At 31.5% G+C, this 21,832-nt stretch overlaps 1 protein-coding gene across 1 annotated transcript; it reads left to right on the forward strand.

The window, feature by feature from the left end:
* The first annotated feature begins 14,475 nt into the window (after positions 1–14,475).
* On the forward strand, positions 14,476–18,303 carry LOC122607825. The gene is made up of 2 exons (XM_043780879.1): positions 14,476–15,284; positions 18,007–18,303. Exons 1-2 carry the CDS (start codon positions 14,571–14,573, stop codon positions 18,160–18,162), a joined length of 870 nt encoding a protein of 289 aa, XP_043636814.1. The 5' UTR covers positions 14,476–14,570; the 3' UTR covers positions 18,163–18,303.
* Positions 18,304–21,832: the final 3,529 nt, after the last annotated feature.

A 21,832-nucleotide genomic window follows, 5' to 3' on the forward strand; every position in this document is an offset into this window, starting at 1 on the left:
GACTAGAGTTCTTTTAGTTCTATTTGCCTTATATAGTAAAGTTCTTAGGGTGCCATAGTATTTGCAGGTCTATGTTTTATTGTTTATGCATATAAAAGCTTACCCGAATCTACAGTTTTTGTCATTTACTATCATTTTGATGTTAATCAAGCTGTCCTAGGTTGTCTGTGGTTAAGCCGGAACCTGCTTGTTAAAGTACATAGTTTGTTAAATTAAATTAGTTTTCTCGTTACATACGTTATAACTTTTTACTTGATGATACCTGCTCTCATGTCAATAAAAGGCTTCAATTATTGTGTCAACAAATTTACGAAGTATAAATTTCAACAACAATGCTTAATCACGTTAAAGAGGGGGAGGTGAGATGTAGGAATACCCGAGGGTGGAAAGATTGTTTCCATGAAGAACTTTAGTAAGGGTGTATTGTGTGTTCTAAAAATTGGTGATATGCAAGTGTTAAGTGTGTGTGCATATTCAGATATGTATGAATAGAAAACGCAAGTATAACCCTTAGACCATGGGGAGTGGAGTGACCCAAGGCTTGGTTCGCCTGAGGGTTCGCCTCCCACACCATCCCACACCACCCCCGATCGGCGATAGGAGCAAAAAAGAGGAGACGGCGACAATTATCTATCGCCTAACAATTTCCTTTGTCCAAGAAACAGAGCCGTTGAACAGCTAGAAATTTAAAATAAAAAAAACATTTTTACCTCTTTAATTTATTTACTACCTTTTCTACCTTCAACATATCTTTCTTTTATTTCTTTCTACCTCGCCTTTTCTTTCTACATCTTTAACAATGTTCCCTAATAAGGCTATCTCCAATGGAGAAGTTTGTGCACATCTGTCGAGATCCATTCTTGTCCTTTCTTGTCCATAGCATTGAAGCATGTTTGTCCTTGCTTGTCCATAGCCTATATATCCTTCACCAAGGATATGGTTTTGGATGTCCATAGCCTTTTACCTATATTAATGGGTAATGATGTGAAAGATGTAATAAGGATATGTAAGGATGTTTGTATGGTTTGAGGTAAAATTAAAGGATTTTAAGGATTTATAAGGATATGATGTGGCAACTGAAGGATGCCTAAGGACATCCTTAGTATTGGAGATAGCCTAATAATAATAATAATAATAATAATAATAATAATAATAATAATAATAATAATAATAATAACTTTAACTTTAATAATAATAATAATAACAATAATAATAATAATAATTATAATTATAATTTCAACCCTTTTAATAATAATAATATTCGTTTTCCATTTCCTAACACTCAAAATCAAACCGATGTCAACGACCCCAATTTTCTAAATAACGAGGCTTTGTTCCAAATGATTCAACAAATGTCTCTTCCACAACCAATGACGGGTTTCATGCCATGGAATACATCATAACAAGATGCTTACGGGTTCGGTGGGGTTATGCCACAACGAAAGACGCCGGGTTCACACTTTGGTATCTTTTTAATATTAGTATTGTTTAACTTGTTTATATACTTTATATATTTTATGTTTATATATATTGTAGTATTAATTTATACTCGTATTAAAAAGTATACTTTATGTCTTTTTAATATAGATCGCCAAAGAGTTATCGACACCCCATCGCCATGACCGCTTTCACCAAGGTCTTCATCGCCCGATGTTGAAGTTGTACAAGAAACCCAACCCGAAACACAACCCAAAAGTGAGGCCTCCGGATCACGATTGAAGAAAGGCAAGCGTCAACACAAAAAGAAAGGCCCCTATGAACCAAGGGCGAAATCAGTTGCGATTCCATGGTCAAAGGAGGAAGAGATGGCTTTATGCACTGCTTGGCTCTCGGTTACCGAAGACCCGCATGAAGGTATATTTTCTTTCATACAATTCGGTTTTATTTTATTTTTTATTTCAGCTTGTTTTTTTTTTTCTCGGTTTATTTTTTATTATTATTATTTTTGGTCCTTTTTAGTTTATAAATTACAAACGTTTTTATTTTAGCTAACTATCAAAAGGAGAAGACGTATTGTTGAGGATAACAGCCGGTTTGATCAAAATTTTAAAGAAACCGAAAGATTATCGTGGCCCGGAAGTTGTTAGTGCAAAATGGAGTAAGATGCGTCCATTTATCCAAAACTTCAATCAAATCTACACTCGTCTCACCAACGCGAAACATCAAAGTGGTGCAAGTGATGCAGATGTGATTAAGAAAGCGCTCGCCGAGTTTCATGGGACTTACAAGACTCATTTCAAGTTTTTGGAAATTTGGGATAAGATTAGATCGATGGTCGTCGAAGTTTCATTATGTGACCGACACTAATATTAAGGCAACTCGTGGAGAACCAACCGCAAAAAAGTCAAAAACGTCAACTTCCAACGATCCACAAAGTCAAGGTATAAATTTTCAAGTCCTTTTTGTTTACTTTGATTTTTTTTCGGCCCCTTTTTATGTTTGAGGCGTGTTTTATGTTTTATGTAAAAAGGTTCGGATGCACGTGTGAACTTTGATCTTAATGAGTTGACCGAGGATGAGTCCGTGTTTCCGGAGCGCCCACCGGGGAGAGACGCGGCTAAGAGAGCCGCTCATGAGGGGTCGTTGAGTTTGTCCGACAAGGGAAAAGGGGTAGCTAGGTACTCGGACACATTTGATAGTCTATCGAAGAAGTTGGATGGGTTGTTTGAGGCGAGTAGGATCAGTATTGGCAAGCAAAAGATGAAGTTTGGAGAAAAGAAGCTTGAATCAAAGAATGCCCAAATCAAGCTAGCGGAGTTGAAAGTGTTGTCCACCGACTGCAGTCATCTTGATGAGCCCGAAAGATCAATCATGGAGAAGGCAAAAGACGCCATTTGGGAGTAATATGTTTAAGTTGTTTAAAGTTGGTTTGTTTAAGTTGTCTAAGTTGGTTTGTTAAGTGGTTTAAGTTGGTTTGTTTAAGTTGTTTAAATTGGTTTATGAACTTTTTTTTAATAAATTATGAGTTTATTTAACTGTGTCTCTTTTTTTTTATATATATATAGGTGTTTATGGGCTTTTTTTATAAACTATATTAGTGTTGGAGTAAAGAAGTAAAAAAAAAAGTGGAACATGACACATGTCACAAGTCCCCCACCCTATGGATTGCCCCACTCCCCCATTTTCCTACCAAATTTCTCTTGTTTACATGCGCCACGTGTCAAAAGTCCCCCACCCTATGGATTGCCCCACTCCTTTTAGCCTTAGAAGGCTCACAAGCGTCCATTATCTGCTCATCATTAGTTTGTAATTCAACAAAAAACGAGTCTAACACCGTTATGTGTGACTTGTCGTTAGCTTGTCATTAAAGGACTCGTGAGTGGGATGACAAATGAGAAGGTGTGCCTTTTTTTTCTCCTCTCACACAAACATTTAATTACAAAATAAAGGTAAGTGAATATAAGAGCAGTAGTTGGTTAGTGATGCATTATCGACGTTTTAGGGAATTAATAATTGGTTAGTGGTTGAAGGGTTTTTTGATGACATTGATGTGACACTAACAAGGACTTAGTTATCGATGAATGATGAATGAAACACTATGAGTGCTCTAACAAAGATATATATTAGGTTTCGTTTAGTTCCAATAATAGACAAGTAGCTCCAAATGAGAGAAAACTGCCACTTTTACCAACTGGTGATATTGTGTCTACTACCATAGAATTAGGAAGAAGACACCTCTGATTTTGTGAGTTGCTTGCAAAGGCAGTATTTTGCCGTACAACCTGTAGTAGATGGTATAATTCAAAAGCAGGTGAATGAAGATACGATGACATCATGAATTTATGACAAGTATGTTAACCGTAGCTTTCATATTGTTTGATTTAACATTATTATTATCAAATTATTCTATATGACATATTGCAAATAATTTGCCTTCGATTTTGTACTCGCATCTCCATTGGAGTAATAAAACTGTATGGCTTAGCCCCAAACCGGACCGATTACTTTGATCAGTTTGATGTCTATTTTCAGTCTTGTTTAATTAGGATATCAAAGCTTTAGTGGGACTTTTGTTTGAACTTCTTCGTGTCAAGTCTAAACCCAAGCTCGGGCTTTAGTCCATTTGTGCACCTTCAAGTGATCAAGTTTCCAAACAATACACAAGACTAAATGGTATGGGATCCTTATGGTATGTAAAAACTAAGGTACAACGAAATTTGGTGTATATTTATAGAGAAAGAACGGATAAAATCATTGATTTCCATCCTTTTTTTTTTATAATTAGTTATCATATAATATATTAAAACAGATATGTAGGTATTGATTTTGTTTTTTGAATGTAAGTTATTGATTTTGTCATATATCAGTATTAGATTAGATTCGTACGTTTCATTTTGGACAATTAGGTTAGTATTTTTAGCCTTGTATTCTATCATTTTTTTTTCATTTTTTTTTTCTCCATCTATGTCTACAATTTGAATTGGATAACAAATTAGACAATGTGTGCATACATTTGCTATCCATGTATTTTCTTCCATATAAATAAGACTCGCATGGTACTAACATTGTATGTTTAATGTGAAATGTGATTATGATAGTGTGAGTTGACTGCATACCATTCAACATGAAGTTAATACACATCTTACATTAAATCCAAAGACATGTACGTGTGGTCAAATTCATATCTGAATTGTTTGTTTTGTTTTGATAATTTTGGGTTAACTTGATAGGCTGTCCACGTTAAGGCTGTCCCACTCTGACTACACTAGTCTTCTCAAACAAATTGTTTTTTTTTTTTTAAGGTGAATTTCGATGACAACTTCGTGTTGTGATTCGACAGTGAGAGGTCTAGCATACGTTATTTTAACCGGTTCGTACTAAAGAGCTCGCTCGAATTAGAATTGCCTATTTCAAATACCTGATGGGGAAAACCCCCTACTAATCTGCCCGAAGACACAACAATTAATAGGGTAAACCATGCCCCTTAGACTTGAAGCTGGGTATACCCAAGTCAAACCCTCATAAAGGGACTTAATTCCTAAGTCATCTCCAAAGCTTGAACACAATACCTAATATAAGGGAGGTTGGTCGTGAATATCTTATCTATTAAACGGGTAATTTACTTAAGAGTTAAGAGGTTTTTTTTAAACCTTTCTAAACTTTAGCCTAAAAATTCATTTAAAACCATACAAATGTGACAATTGGATTATTAATTTATTTCCTAATATTGTCTATTGAATTTTCATATGTCACCATCCTTTTAATTGGGAGAATTTTTAAGCTTATAAATTAAAATGATTAATCATTTTTTTAAATCACTTAGGAGTGCTTAATTATTGTTAAAGAGCAACTATTCAGTCAAGGGTATGTTTTTTAGTGTAATGCTTTGATTCTTTAAAAATTACAGTTAATTTTTATATCGAGTTCAATTTTTGACATTAGTAAATTTAATAAAAATTTAGAAAACTTAAGAGTAAAAATAAAACTTGTGTAACTTTTAGCAATTTATAAAATAGCAAACAAACAAAAAAAATAATTCATCTAAGTTTAAAAAGGATAAAGTTAATATTCTAGTTTCTCATTTTATTCCTAACTTAAATTAGCATAACAAAATATTGGAAGAAATATTAAATAAATAAAAGTATAATACTATTAGCTAGACTATGAGGATTGGGGCGGATTTTGTCCAGACGTCGCCATCTGCCGCCTGTTTTCCGCTCAGCACACCGGCCCGAGGGGTGGCAAAGCTTAAAAAAAATCTCTCCCGACAGAAATTGATCTCCCTTGTGTGTGTGATTTTCAAGAAAAAAAGAGTCATTAAGTGTCGTTGGTTTCCTTTTTTTATTTTCTTTTTAACCCTTATATAAATATAATCCCCCACTCCTCATTTTATACTCATATTTTCCACCTTTTCTCTCTATATTTTACAAATTCTTCTATTTTTTTCGCTCTAAATTCAAATGGCTTGGACTCGTTCTGAAGAAATAAGTTTAACGAACGCTTGGGTCAAGGTGTCGGTCGACCGGTTGTGTGGTAACTACGAAAAGGAACGTACGTTTTGGTCGAGAGTGACCCAACTATTCCTCACTTATGAAAACCAACCATCGACCTATCGAAATGTAGACGTGGTGGCCTCCAAATTGCACCGCATGCGGGCAGACATTCACGTATTTGATATGATGTTCAATCATTTGAACCAAGGACACGACGGTGAACACGGTGCAATGGTCGAAAGAACTGTGGCCGAGTACACAAAGGTATATCGAAATAGTTTTCATAACGGGGAGGAGTGAGAATTGATACGAAGCAATCCGAAGTTTAAACAAATTTAATCATTTAGTTGTAATTTGAAATTTAATCGTTTAGTTGTAATGTTTGGAATAATTGTTTAGTTGTGTTGTGTGATGTTTGGAATAAAATTATGTTTTTTTTATATAAATTAGTATAATGTAAAAGTAAAAAAAAAAAAATTTGTGGGAGCCCAAAGAGAAGTCCCACTCTAAGAAAAAGAAGGGACAACTCTTTGGGGAAGACCCTGTCACATGGCGGAAGTCGTCGCCATGTGACGAGCCCCAAAGTCCCCCATTCCTCATAGTATTAGTAATTTTAGTAGAGAAGTGAAGAAACTTTAAAATAAGCTAAAAAATATTGGTGTTTGAATGTGTGAAACCGAGTGGTAAAAATTTAGAGTTAGAAGTCTACTTTTTTTTTTTTTCTTTTTTCCAATTTCAATGTTAGAAAAGAGGTAGGTGAAGAGTAAAGGTGAAAAGGGTAAATGCTTAAAAGGTGTAGGTGATAAGAGAAGGTAAAGGGAGAAAGGTGTGTGATCACCTAGGTAAAAAGTCAAAACGTGTGGTTCATTTTTATTTATATATATTTTTCTTTGTTATCTTTTATTTTAATTGGATATAGAATAAAAAATTGTAGGGTATTGTGAGGTATAAGGGGTATTAAATTTGAAGGTAAATAAAGGTAAGGACCAAATGATAGGTGAATGGTTAAATACAAAAGTAAAAGAAGTGAAAAGATAATGGATATTACAATTTTACTTTTTGATAAAAGAGGATCCCAAAACTAAATTTCTTTAAAAGTTTACACGTGGCATACACTGCCATCTCCTAAAACAATCTTCCTTATTTTCTCTTTTATACTTTGACTTTTTCTATTTAAGGTTTCCACAATTTCCCCACTATTTACCCAGATGTTTCTTTATAAAGTTTAAATTTTAAATATATGAACCTCCGTTTGTCGACCACGACGATTGAATTCAAATTCTTTTGCTTTCAAGTTGTTTTATTTTTCTTTTTCTCTTTTTTTCTTTCTTCTTATTTTTTAATATTTCAAATTTACATTTGTTTTACTACAAAAAGATAACTTTAGTTTCTAATGGCGATAGTTGGTGTTAAACGGTTTGCTCAAGGATTTACAAACATTATTACAAAGAATGAAAATAGGAATATATTTCAAGAGCTTAGAGCTTAGAGATGTTGATGGGATGTTGTATGGAGTTTACTTCCGTAGTGGGAATTTATCCTTCCAAAATTTCATCATTATGGGTTTGCTGCACCACTATACATTTCATCTCACCAATTAGAAAATATAGAGGTAAAATTGTTTTCAGTTAAATAATGGTGCCAAAATTATGATTTCCGAAAATGACTAGATGATAAATCACATGCCTCATATCTTTTCTTTTGGGTAAAATTCTTTCCATAAACTCAAATCTGCAATCTGTAAAAAGCGATGCTTATGTCATATCTTCCATTGTTAGAAGATTGCTATAAAACTAGATGGTCAAAAAGTTAGTATGTAAATGTAAAGACATACTATCATTAGAGTCGGTTTTCAATATGTATACTTAAAAGTATGTGTATGATTAAATGTATAGTTAATTTGGTCAAGTATAGCGGCATGTCCTAAGTGGCTAAGTGGATATTTGGTAAACTTTGGGGAAGCAATGACTACTCCCTCCCCCTTACAGACGATATTAGCCTCATTTTTCATGTGCACCAGCCACGAACATTTACGTTGTGGTTGACTTATGGGCAATACATTTTACATGACTCTTCAATTTTACCCGCACACTCTTAAGTGACGAAATAGTCCTTAAGATCATGTCTCAAATCTAGGAAATTGAAATCATTTCAGAGCATGGAGATAAGTCAATGATGACCCAATGATGGTGAATGGTATAGAGTCGTTACTTTTGGTAATTATCTATCTTTTTAAATAAGATGACTTTTGGTTGATGATGTTGATTTCGAATATGGAACTAAGCCTTTCATTTTGAATTTGTAATGTTTATTAACAGGTTTGTGTTTGATCCTAAATAATGTTGCATTTTTGATATATCTCGCGCATATAATCTCTCATACATATATATAAATATAAATAATAAATAATAATAGCAATCTTTTAAGTATTATCGATTATAAAAGGTTTAAGTTCCTATTTTCCTAATCATACCTGAGTAATCACCCAGGTTGATTAGCTAGTAAAAAATATAAATGAAAAAGATGAATGGTTACAATTGTTACAAATGGTCTTAGTATCATGTTTTAGACTTGTTATTTTTCCTGGATAGAAAATAAAGTTGAAAGCATTTTGACCTTTGGATTGAAAGCAAAGGTCAAGATTCAAAAATAATCTTTGAATCTTGACTTTTTATTTTAATTCAAAGGGTTAAGATTAACAACTTTACCAATAAAATTATAAATAACTTTAAAGGATCCTAATCCATTTTTCCCCAATACATTATTTTAGTCCTTTTTGTCATTATATTCTACGTTCCGTTTTTCAAATTGGATGTGAAAACTTAGAAATAGAAAATACATGTACATATACTAGTGTTTGGTGATTACTCTCTGCCGTCTATGTTTTGTCAATACTCAATTCAGTTAACCAATACATGGCTAGTGGTTTTTTCTTTTAAAAAATGCATTAGACTTATATTGATCTTAATAAGACCTTAGTGAAAATTTTCACAAAAGTCCACATTAGTAACCATTCAATTACTAATTAATTGGTTTATACTATTATGATCTTCACATATAGTATTTAGTTTTGACAACATGACCAAATTTTGTTTGCTATCTACACATCCATCCTTCTTGAAACTATCATTTTCTTCATCTCGTCTCAACAAAGTATCCATATCATTATTAATGTTAATATTAATTTTAAGAGTTGTTATCATTTGAAAATTAAAATTATTATGAAAACTAGAAAACTGACTAACACATATTGTGATCTGAATTTAACACAATGTGTTTTAAATTAATTTTAGAAAACACATTGTATTAAGTTGGTATCACGGTGTGTTTGAACAATTTTCTGATTTTTACGCGCTATCAAAAACACACTGTAATTTAAAACTTAACACAATTTGTTTTTGGATTACACAGTAAAAACACCACACTGTGTTAAATTCATATCACAGTGTGTTTTGGTCAATTTTCTAGTTTTCATAAAAAATTTAGTTTTTAAATGAACATTTCAGTTAATTTTAAAATGTAGAGCAATGACAGAAAAAAGTATTAGTATTAAAAATTTTATATGATGAAAATATCCAACTCTCTAAATTGTAAATTAATATATTTAAACATTTTTAACGGTGTCCTGTTAATTTTTTTATTCGTTGCATTTAAAAATGATTTATAGGTATATAACTAAATTTTAGACCCGTGTCCAACACTAGACACGAGACTTACGACATTATTAATATTAGATATTAATACATTATACATGTAACTCATAAAAGCTTATAAGTTCAAAGTTGAAGATATAAGTGGATACGAAGTGTTCAATTCAAATGCCAAAAATGTTAAGCTAATAGAAAGAAAACTAATGTAATAAAAGAACATTGGAAGGATATACCCTCCATCATTTGAAAGACTTCTTCATGGAAGAAATTTGTTGTAGTGTTTTTTGTCTTTTCATCTTTGTCACATATTAACACCTTAAAACCCTTCTCGACTTAACTCGAGATACTGCAATGTACAATTGTTCGTGTGTGAAAACCGGGATTTGTAGATAGAAACCGATTTTTAATAACATTATAAAATTAATTATTTTAGTTTTTTGGTTTTTATTAATTAAATAAAATTATGTAAAAAACTAAATGATGACATCAGCGAGAGTCAATTAAATGAAATCGAGCGATATGATTGGTTAATAAGTCATTAGTCAACTATTTTTTACGAGTAGTATATATTAAAATTAAAATAGTACAATTACTATTAAAATCTTAATATATTTAAATTAAATTTAATTTATTTTTAATTATATATATATATGATAGAACATATTATTGGATATATATTAGTTATTATTTTATTAGATAAATATTAGTTAATTAATTATTATTATATATAATTATTATATTAAAATTATAGGATAAAAAGTGTAAATTGGATATATATTAGTTATTATTTTATTGGATAAATATTAGCAATTATTCTATCGGATATATATTAGCTATTATTATATTTGTTTATTATATTAAAATTATCGGGTAAAAAATGTAAATTTGTGATGGAAAACAAAAAAGTGTAAATTAAAGTCAAAATTGAAAACAAAAGTCAACATTACGAAATCGAGAGTTGTAATTGGTCGATAAATTATTAGAGCAACTGTGTTTTAGTATAATAAAAGATGTTTTACCAACATTATATTATATACTATAATAAATGAATAGGTTGTAAATAGTAACTCGTCTGCGTGGTGAGTTATTATTCGTCTATGTTATAACCCACACCATTATTCACATTTTGCTAAATCGTATAAGGTTCGAGTTTTTAAATACGAGTTACTTCTTGGTTTTTTCAATATGTTTTCCTTTCGGGTTTTCAAATAATTATATTGAAATCGTTTATATTTTTTTAACAATATTCAGATTTTATCACATTGGATCCCTTTCCGGGTTAAAATTACGGTTTACTTCTTGGTTTCTTACATTTTTTTTTTCCGCTTTTGGGTTTTCAAATAATATATCAAAACTACTTTTTTTGTGGTATTGTCTTTGAATAAATATCATTTCATATATCAAAGATTTTAACAAACATATATAGCGACACATCATCAATAATAAAACATAATCGTTATCAGGTTTTCAAACAACATATTAAAAACTTGTATTAATTCTTTTGCGGTATTGTCTTTGAATAAGTATTATCAAAGCAGCATGGTTGGATCAGTGTTAAACACCCTGGCCTCTGGAAAAAGAGGTTATGGGTTCAATCCTCATCCAATGCAAAGGTTGGAGGGCCTTTTCTACCATTTAGGTAGAAACTGGAAGCAGTCTTTCTACTTAGGTAAGGGTAACGTCTGCCTATATCTTAACCTCCCCCATACACCGTCGAGGTATTGGGGCTCAAAACTCGCAGAAGACGGCACTGAGCAGTTTCTTTCTTTGAATAAGTATATATTTTATATGTCAAAAATTTTAGAAACATAAAGCATCAATAACAAAAAGTAATCAAATTAATTGAAACCGCGCAACGCGCAAACAAAAACTATTATAGTTTTGCCTTTAAATACATATATTAAATATATATTTGATATGATAAACTTTTAAACAAAATATATATTTGATATGATAAACTTTTAAACAAACCTATCCATGACAGAATGTTTGTTAATTCAACGCAGTTATACTAAATAACACATTCGTTTTAACACGACAATTGATGCCCCGCAACGTTGGGCCAGAAATTTCCTAGTTCATATAAAACAGGTTAATATGGCTTATTGACTTTAAAAACCAAAAAGTTATTGGAAATTTTATGTAACGTGTATTTCATATATTGAAATATATAATTCTAATAATATGTGAATAGATATATTTTAAATGAAGTTAGAAAGTGTGTAGTAATTAAAGTTTAAGTAATATAGGTTTGTCTCATATTGCTAGTGGAATAAATATTAAGTGTGTTTAAGGGTGAGCAAAAACCGAACTGGAAAACCGAAAACCGAAAAAACCCCAGAAAACCGAACCGAATAAATCGAAAACCGAATCCAAGAGATTGTTTTGGTTTTGATTTTTCAAAAAACAAACGGATCAGTTCGGGTTTCGGTTTCATATGCAAAAACCGATTATGAAAACCGAACCGAACCAAACCTTACTACAAATGCACTTTTATACATATTAATCTAATGGGAGTACATGTAAAATGTTGATTTTATGTTACTGTATGTCTTATTCTTAATATAGATTAAAAAGTTAGTAGAATATGTCAAATGAACTAGTCTTAATATGATTCATGTACGGTGTAATTAAGTTCTTACAACTTTTGAATTTGTGTTAATCACAAAATAAGTTCTGCAGCTTATGCTTATATTTAGATGTCATAAATATATTTTTTCTTTTATGCCTTATACATTTCCAACACAAAATTCAAAGTATTTCCATTAAAAATATCTTAAAGCTATTATATTAATCAAGCATGACATATTAAGTTATAATTATTTAAAAACAAAAAAAACAAACAAAAACAGAACCGAAAAACCGAACCGAACAAAAACTGAATCCATTGGTTTCTGGTTTATAAAAACCGAAAAGCTTCGGTTTCGGTTTTAGACTAAAACCGACCCAATCTCACCCCTAGTGTTTATAAGGAGTGTTGGAAGAATAATAATTCTTTATAACGGGCCACACCCTAAGTTGGCTTAAGAGGTGCGAAGCACCCGACACGCCCGAGGTTGGGGTTGTGGGCAATGAGGCGTAATATGACGCACTTTGCACATATCACTTGGTGTAATTTGGTCTTAGCTTGACACCTGTTGCAAATGCTAACTGCTTCTATATGAAGTAGTTCATGCAACATACAACCACCAACACCAACACCAGAAATTAGGATCCTTTAACCAACTTTCCATCTTTTTCTTCATTTCATTCTGTTATTGAAGGTACAATTTTGGTTGTTTATTAATTACTTTGATGAGTTTATTTGGGTAGTCCGAAATTTATTTTAAGTGACCTCTATTTCTTGTTTTTACTTTCGGTTGTTGTATAATCTTGTTGTATTACTTTACTAGCGAATTTAACCGGATTTAACCCGGGTATATTAATTAAAATTATAAAATTAAAAAATATGCAAGTAATTTTTGGAGATAGTGAATTGAATAACACAATATCTATATATTGATAAAGTACCTATTGCATTAACAAAACATAAAAGAATACTTATATATAGTAGCGAATTTATTCGGGTTTAACCCGGACATTTTAATTAAAATTATAAGGCTAAAAAATATGCAAGTAATTTTTAGAGATAGTGAATTGAATAACACAATATTTATATATTGATAAAGTACCTATTGCATTTACAAAACATAAAAGAATATTATATACTATATAAAATAATTTTCTTTGTTTATAAATAAAAGATTAATAACTTTAATTAAGCATTTAGTGACCTATTTTTAATTTAAAAATGTGTAAATTATTTATAACATCATAATTAAAATATAGACTTTTTAAGTAAAATTATAGACTTGATACATCACATTTTTTCTAAAAATACTTTTAAAAGACAATTGTTTTTTATTTATTATAGAGATTGTACTTGTATAATTCGATTATGTTTATCAATAAAGTATTATATTTATGAATGGTATTCTTACAAAAGTAACGTGACATATTTAAGAAACTAACTAGATTAATGTGAGATTGTAGTAACTAACTTGCTACATCGTCATAAAGAATGTGTTTCATATATATTATCATTTAATAACATACTAACTTAATTATATATTACAAAATTTTACATTTTCTACACTACTGGATTCCTAAATGTTTGTAAAGAAATAATCAGATAAATTGTATTTTGGTAACTATTTATGGTATAGCTTTATATACATAAAATCATACGTGATGTTCATTAGGCTATCTTTAATACTGGATTCTTTGAGCTGCCATATCATATTATTATAAATTCTTATATATCTTTATAAATCCTTCAAATTATATAATTTTATCCCTAATCATATAAACATTCTTACATATCCTTTTACCTCAAATTAAAAACAAAAGTATATTAGGTAAAAACAAATAAGGACATGCTCTTAATTAGGGGCATCCTTCAAAAAATCATTAGTTTTGAAAAAACTCCAACGTCAAAAGATATCAAAAGGTACCTAAGGGCACCAAAGTCACCCCATTAGAAATAGCCTTATAAATATACTTATGTACGTATAAACTATTGTTTTGATATAAAAAGAATGGGCCTGTTTTTTTTAGTAATTAAATGTTAAATGTATCAAATTATTGAATATATAAATAACGTTTGTATGTATTAAGTAAAAAATAAGTAATTGATAATTAATTTTGTTTATTAAGTATAAAAAATATGTAAAATTTAACAGAATATATTAAGTTTTTAATTAGTAAGCGTATAAAAAGAAACGGGCATAAACCAAATTAAAAGTAGAACGTTGAGCACCCCCTGGGTTGTTAAAAGTCTAAAACAGATATATAGAGTTCAAAAAACCAAAAGTCACACATTTCCCTACACACACTGTCCCCACCTTTATTAGATCTACTATACCACCCCCCCTCCCATTTATCTCCCCCAAATCCTTCATTTACACTCTCACCACAGTTAAATAAAAAAAGTTCAACAAAAAAAACAATGTCACACAACACCACAACCACTCACCGCCGCAACTATGCACCCCCACCACCTGAGACAACCACCATGAACCACAACCACCCTAACCCCACCACAACCCACCACCCAGATCCACCACCAATCACTTCCATTCAAAACATATCTAATCACTTTTCAAGACTTTACATGAACCATAAAAAAGCTCATTCTTCTTCTTCTTCTTCAATTATTGATAACTCAACAACTTCATCAGCATCATCTTTGACTAAATCACTTAGTCAAAGTCAAACCACTACAAGACTTTCTAAAAAGAAACCAAAACCCCTCCATTATTATTACTCCAATAAACCCAATGAACAACATCAAGAAGAAGATAAAATCAAAAGAGCTATTGTTGTTAGTAACAAAATACCCACCACAAAGAAACCACAAGAAATGATTGAAGATGATGTTGAAGTTAAAAAGTATGTAAATTTGAAGCTTATTAAAGATGAACAACAACAGAATGGGTTTGATATAAAAAAGCAAAATATGTCAATGGGGATGATGAGAAGAAAGTCATTTGGAAGTAGCTCAAAAGCTGAGTTGAATGATTTCTTTGCTTGTAATGGTGTTAAAGTAGTTTCAGCTGATATGCCTCCTTATATGCAAATTCATGTTGTTGATGTTACTAGAAAAACTTATGATAGTTTGGAAAAGTTCACTGCCAAAACACTTGCTTTGACCCTCAAAAAGGTACCTCCCCACCCCTTTTTTTTAAGTATATATTTTTTGTAATTTTGTGCTTGCTTTTTATTTGGATAAATGGTTAGGGTAGTCATGTTTAAACTGTTAAGAAATGCATAAACATGTTATACATTAAACATAATCACCTCATAGACTTATAAGTGCAACAATTTTATGTTAATTACTACTAGTCATAAGTTAACCATAAACATGGCCGGATGTCTTTCTAGAAGTAGTTTCTATGTTAGAATAGTGTAAGACTGTTGATATCTCACCTCCTCCTATTTGGTTTCTGTCGGAATTTGTTACAATTATTTCTTGTAATAAGTTAACCATAGCCCATGGACTACATAGTTATTTATTAATGTCTTAAAAAGATTCCTTATATTATTGCACTACTTTGGGTTCATGAAGTTTGTTGTTTAATCTCTATTTATGTATTTGGGCAATGAGTGCTGTTTGTGTCTTGACCAATGAATGTTGTTCAGTTTGGATTTAATGGTCCTTTGAGAAGAAATTGATTGGTTGGTCAAAGTTAATGGGGTTAGTGTTTGATTATTAATGATTTTGGCAATTATTCCATGATAGAGTACAATGTGTAGGCAACTATTGCAAAAGGAAACTTTGTTGCATTTATAGAATGCTGATGTATATATTGTGGATGTTCAATAAGTAGAATTAGTTGGAGTTATGATACTCATGTTCAATTGTTTGACCCATGGCTTAACCATTATCTAGCCCTCTTTTAGATGTTGTCATGTGTAGTGATATCTCTGAAGTATCCCAATCAATGTTGGCCAAGTCCCTTTTTGATACTTAGTGTACTGAAATCTTTTGATTTTTTTTATCTGGAAAGGGTGTGAATAACTGGCCGTTTTTGAAAATTAAATAAATTTGGACAATATATCTTTAGTCTACTTAATATGGGGATGAGAGTTCTATTTAGTGCTACTTATGTTTTTGAACTACATTTATTAGACCACACTTGAGTCCTTGACGGATGTTGTATCTCAGTGGGGAACACAAAAACCACATCGAGATCCAGGTGTGGTCTGTTAGGGAGGCCTGCTTATGGGTTTTTTCCCGGCTTAGTAAAGATCAGTGTGATAGGTCAGGCATTCATCAGCTTTTCTTTTAGTTTGCAGTATCGGAATTATTCTTTTAATTCAACTGGAAGGTTTTTGTTAAGAATTTAGTGTGTTGTTGATATAACCTTTTCAGCTAGGTTTTTTCATTGATATCATGATATGGATGCTTTTTATGTATGCATATCATTTTGTTGATAACGGAAAATTTATCGGTTGATAATCTTTCTTTTTAAAATTTATTTATTTGTGTTCTTTGAAAAGTTTTATCTATTTGATAAAATAAATGTTCACATTTACAATGCAATTGTATTTAGCACTAGGGGACTAGTCAATGGTTACACATATACAAGGAAACAAAAAAAAGATATTGTTGGCTACCTAAATTAACAACTAAGGGTGGAGGGAGTACATTTTCCATACCCAACCTTACCCAATTCATCCTCCAATCAAAACTCTCCAACGCATAACTACCCAATTCTTACCCAAATTGTAGGCATAACATACCCAATCTTACCCAATTTATTTTTTTTTTTCATTTAACTTTAATACATATAATTAAAACCATATAAACATAAAACATAATTTCATTAAACTTAAATAAAATACAATACATAATATGGAAAATGATTAAATACAACTAAAAACACTTTAATAAAACTAAAAACACTTTAATAAAACTAAAAAACTTAAACTAAATACTTAAATAAAACTAAAAACACATTACTAAAACTAAAAAACACATATTACTAGAAATATATACGACTAACACTCGGAATAGTCCGAGTCCACACTCCACAGTACTATCGCCGTCGTTTCGATGGATGTAGCGGTATGGTTCAGGAGACCCGGCAACGTCGCCAGGTGGAGGAGATACGTACTTCTCCTCTGGGTCAGTATAGTACGCCACATGCCGACCACCACCATCACTGCCTTGCCAGAACTCCCCGTGGGTTAACAAGGCTGTCAAAGTCATAGTTGCGGTGGTAAGCTGGAAAATAAGTTGATCCAGCCAATCGATCTTCTGTCAAAGATACACCACATGCTCATTTTCAGCGGCGGTACGAACCCGATTGGGAGCTTCAAGTCGGTCTATTTCGGCCTGGTAAGCCGCTTTGTTTTCAGATTCGATTCACCCTGAATGACGTTGTTTACTTCAGAGCGGTGCCTGGACCTGGACCTGAAACTTTAGGTCAAATCCATTTTTGGATCACTTTTTTCGAGGTTAATCCGACCTTCTTGGAGTCGTAATTCAGGTGGACTTAGATTGCCATTTTACTTCAAAGCGGTGCCACTGTTCGAATATTTGAACCCAAGGCTCGGTTTACATACTCGAAATCACTACCCGATTCTTCCTACCCGATCCTTAACCGAAGGGTGGCGGTGTAGCTGATTGGGTCCGGCGAACCCGACCCCTACCCGACAGGATCTCCCTCCGGCCTAATTTATAATTTGTTCTGTTTTTGTCATTGGTATTATTAAGATACCTTTTTTTAGCACACTATTTGGTAGGAGTTTAATGTTATCATGTTAGCTGACCTTTATGTAGGTCCTATACATATTTATTGTCTTGCAGCATAAATGGAACTCATGAGAGGAAATGTAAAGGAAAACAAACACTAAATTGTTTTGGTTACTTGTTGCAGGAATTTGATGGGATATATGGACCAGCATGGCATTGTATTGTAGGGTCAAGTTTTGGATCATTTGTGACACATTCAGTGGGTGGATTTATGTATTTTTCTATGGATCAGAAGCTTTATGTACTCCTGTTCAAGACTGCGGTTCAAAGAGCACATTAAACCTTTTTTATTTATAGCAAAAATAGTGTATGTATAATCTTGCAAATCACTATTGTAACCAATCGTATCTCATGCATCAATAGTTGTATGACATTTAAAAGTGGCTCCCACAAGTATATGGATTATAGATTTTCCACACTATATGTTGACAGATCACTCATTTTCTCAACAATCAGTGCCATGATTTGATTCATGGTTGAACTTGGTAATTTTTATCTATAATATTTTTAGAAGGAGATTCTCTCAAGTTGAAACAACTTGATAGGTCAAGTTATCATCATTGAACGTTGGCTTTTGATTTTAATTCAAGATCATGATTCTTCTAACTTGACTCAAGTTAGTATTATAACTTGAGAGAATCCTCATCCTTTATCTTTTAAGTCTTTACAAGTGCCATTAAGCCGTTATAACAAAAGGGTTTTTTTCTTTCCCCATCTGCCGTTAGGCTTTTGTGTTTTATGTTGTTGCATTTTGGGTTTTTTGTTCTTGCATTTTGCATGTACTGTTCGAAGTTGACGTGGCTTGTTTACTTCGATTATTATTAACTAGTAAGTTTATTAAGCCCCGGGCTACGGAGCTTCAACTATCGTTTGTTTTTGCATTAATCATGCTTCATAAATCAAAATGGCCAACCACATTTAAAATTTTGAAAAAAAACCAAAAATACTCTCTTTTATTCAATAATTTAACATCTTCGTCTAATATACTTGTAATACCCTTAATGAAATAATTTATACTATAGATCTCCAACACTTAAAATAGTTATAATACTACCTTTAACATCAATTACTTTTACATTTACCATCATCGTCTCCACCGCCACTCCCACCACCGTCACCACCACCACCTACGCAATCACTACCCCATAGCCGCCACATTGTGCGGGCATAAGTCTATTTTGTATTAAAGGCAATATAACCTTTTTGTGTTCATAGAGTGTCATTATTCTAGTGAACTTGCATTAAATTTTGAAATGTTTAATAAATAAAAACCCAAGATAATCAAAGATTCCCAAAAGAAAGATGACAATTGTAAGACCCAAACTCGTTTAATCAAAATCCGTAAATTCTTTTTTTTTTAAATACAGAACCCCACTGCGGCGTTGTGAGGCAAAACCAATCCACTGCGGCACAGTGGAAAGTTTCGGACCAAGGTGACCAAATAGCCCACTGCGGCGTAGCGAGACAAAACAGCTACCATTGTGGCGCAGTGAGAAGTTTCTGTCCAAAAAATCTGCAGTTTTAACAACATTTCCTGCACTTAACTTCATTTTTCATACATCAAAACACGATTTTCTCTATAAAATACATATGACACTAAAATTATATATATATATATATATATATCATTGACTTCAAAATGTAAAGTGATCAAAGAGTGAATTACCCAAACTACATCCAAATGGGTTATTTATCCAAACCCTTGATTTATAAACCTCTACATTAACATATATGTTTCAAAGAACCAAAACATGAACATGCCAAAAGATAGTTACCAACTTGTCTTGTTAACCAAAAATATGTATCAAGAGCCAAAGTCACCAAAAAGAATTATCTACACTATTACTCAAGTTGCCAATCTTCGAGATGGCCAAACTACCTTGAATGTTCTTTCTTCACTCTATCACTTGCTCAATTCTTTACCTTGATTACTATCACTTCCTATAAAAATTTAAACCACTAAAACATAAGCAATTTGTTTAGTGAATACATATGAATATGGACAATATTTAAATATACAACATTTAGCGCATATAACCATTTAAGTCATTTCCTTAATAATCAAACAACAACAACAACAAATCATGATTATGTTACTTCTACTTGGCCAAGGACATATGCTAGTAGGTATCTCATCATCAACTAGTCTTACACTAAATCATCATATGCTAGTAGGTATCTCATCATCTACTAGTCTTACTCAAAATCATCATGTGCTACTAGGTATCTCGTCTTCTACTAGTCTTACACCATTTCAACATACAAATAAGATCATAGGAATTATTCAACTATGTCTTCCATATTACAAATTACAACATATACATATGTACTCACCTTGGTTTTGGCTAATAGGCTCTACTTGACTATTATGCACAATAATATGCTCTTCACCACCTACACAACATATATCATATAACTATGAGTTTTATAAACTCATTTCTTTCACAACCATCTAACTAAGTTCTCCATGAACTAAATCACTATGGTGTTTGGTTACACAAAATCTTTTATTATAACTCTCATAATCACTTTCATAATATCATTTTAGCCAAACACCTAAAATATATAAGTTATTACTATGGAGTTCATCATCTTAACAATTTATTGCAAAAACCCCTAATTTCCCTCCTTTTAGTTCCATTAGGGTTCCTTAAGAAAATCCCCAAATTACAAAATTCCCAATTTCATTAGTCAAGAACCCTAATTTAAATTTTCAAACCTTAATTTATAATTCAACAAGGAAATTTCTTACCTCAAAGAAAATCAATTAATATAGAATTTCCAATTACTCTTTTTTTTTTCTTGAAAATTTCGACCACCTCCAAACTCTAACTCTTTAAGCTTTGTTTATTGAAAATTATTGATGATTACTAGTGTTATCGTTATTTCTTTAATATAACTCTTTGATGAATTTTGGATTGATTTCAAGATAAATCTATGATTCTTGCTTGAGAAGGATTTAAAAGCAGTTTAGAGGACAATCAAGAAAAGAAAAGATGAAAGTAAGAGTTATCAAATGATTTGGCTGGCGCCACTTTTCCTTAGCCACGTTTTCTTTCAAATTTTGTGGTATAATATTCGCTAGCCACTAAAGTTTCAACTAAATTAAACCCTTATCTCAAAACAAAATACTAAGAATTTAATTAAATGTTAAAACTATAAAAATAGTTAATTTTTATAATACCTTAAAATATTGAGGGATTACAATAATTGGGCTAAAAGCCCAAAAAATAGCCTATTACTATTCATCATTCAACACTTTTCATGATTCAGTTTATATTAATATATAACTAGTAAAATTGGGCCCCGTGTTGTGGGGCTTTAGCTGTCATATTAAAATAGTTGTATTATTTCAGTATAATTATGTTGAATTTGTAACCGCCTAATATAATGTCATTGATGGGTTTATTTCAAATATATATTTATTTAAGGGCAAAGCCATATCATGTTACATCCGCGAATTACGTAGCTTTCACCTATTGTGATTACGTTTTGCTGTTGAGGATGTGTCGCAATATATGTTAACTAAAAACTTTAGCATATGAAATACATATATGTCTAAAGTTAAAACCACAAACGCTTATAAAAGTTTAATTAACGAATACATATATTTTATATATGCAATAAACAAAAAAACATAAATGAAAGAAAAAAATTTGAATGAAAGTTTGTAATATATTAGTTAAAAACAAAAAATAAGAAAAGTGTGAGAAAAAGTAAATAGTGGAACATAATGGTATGTAACATAATGGTATGTAATACATAATAGTATGAGATATGACAACAAAAAAGTTGCAATATATTGGTTGGAAACCCGGAAAGAAAAAAGAGTGTAAAAAACCAATAAGTAATCCGTTTTTAAAACCAAAATAGAATACAACGTAGCAAAATCCGATTAATAGTTCAGAATGTGTTGTGGACGAATAGTAACTCACCATATAGACAGTTAC

The sequence above is a fragment of the Erigeron canadensis genome, chromosome 7 (genome assembly GCF_010389155.1).
Source record: "Erigeron canadensis isolate Cc75 chromosome 7, C_canadensis_v1, whole genome shotgun sequence".
Taxonomy (NCBI): Eukaryota; Viridiplantae; Streptophyta; class Magnoliopsida; order Asterales; family Asteraceae; genus Erigeron; species Erigeron canadensis.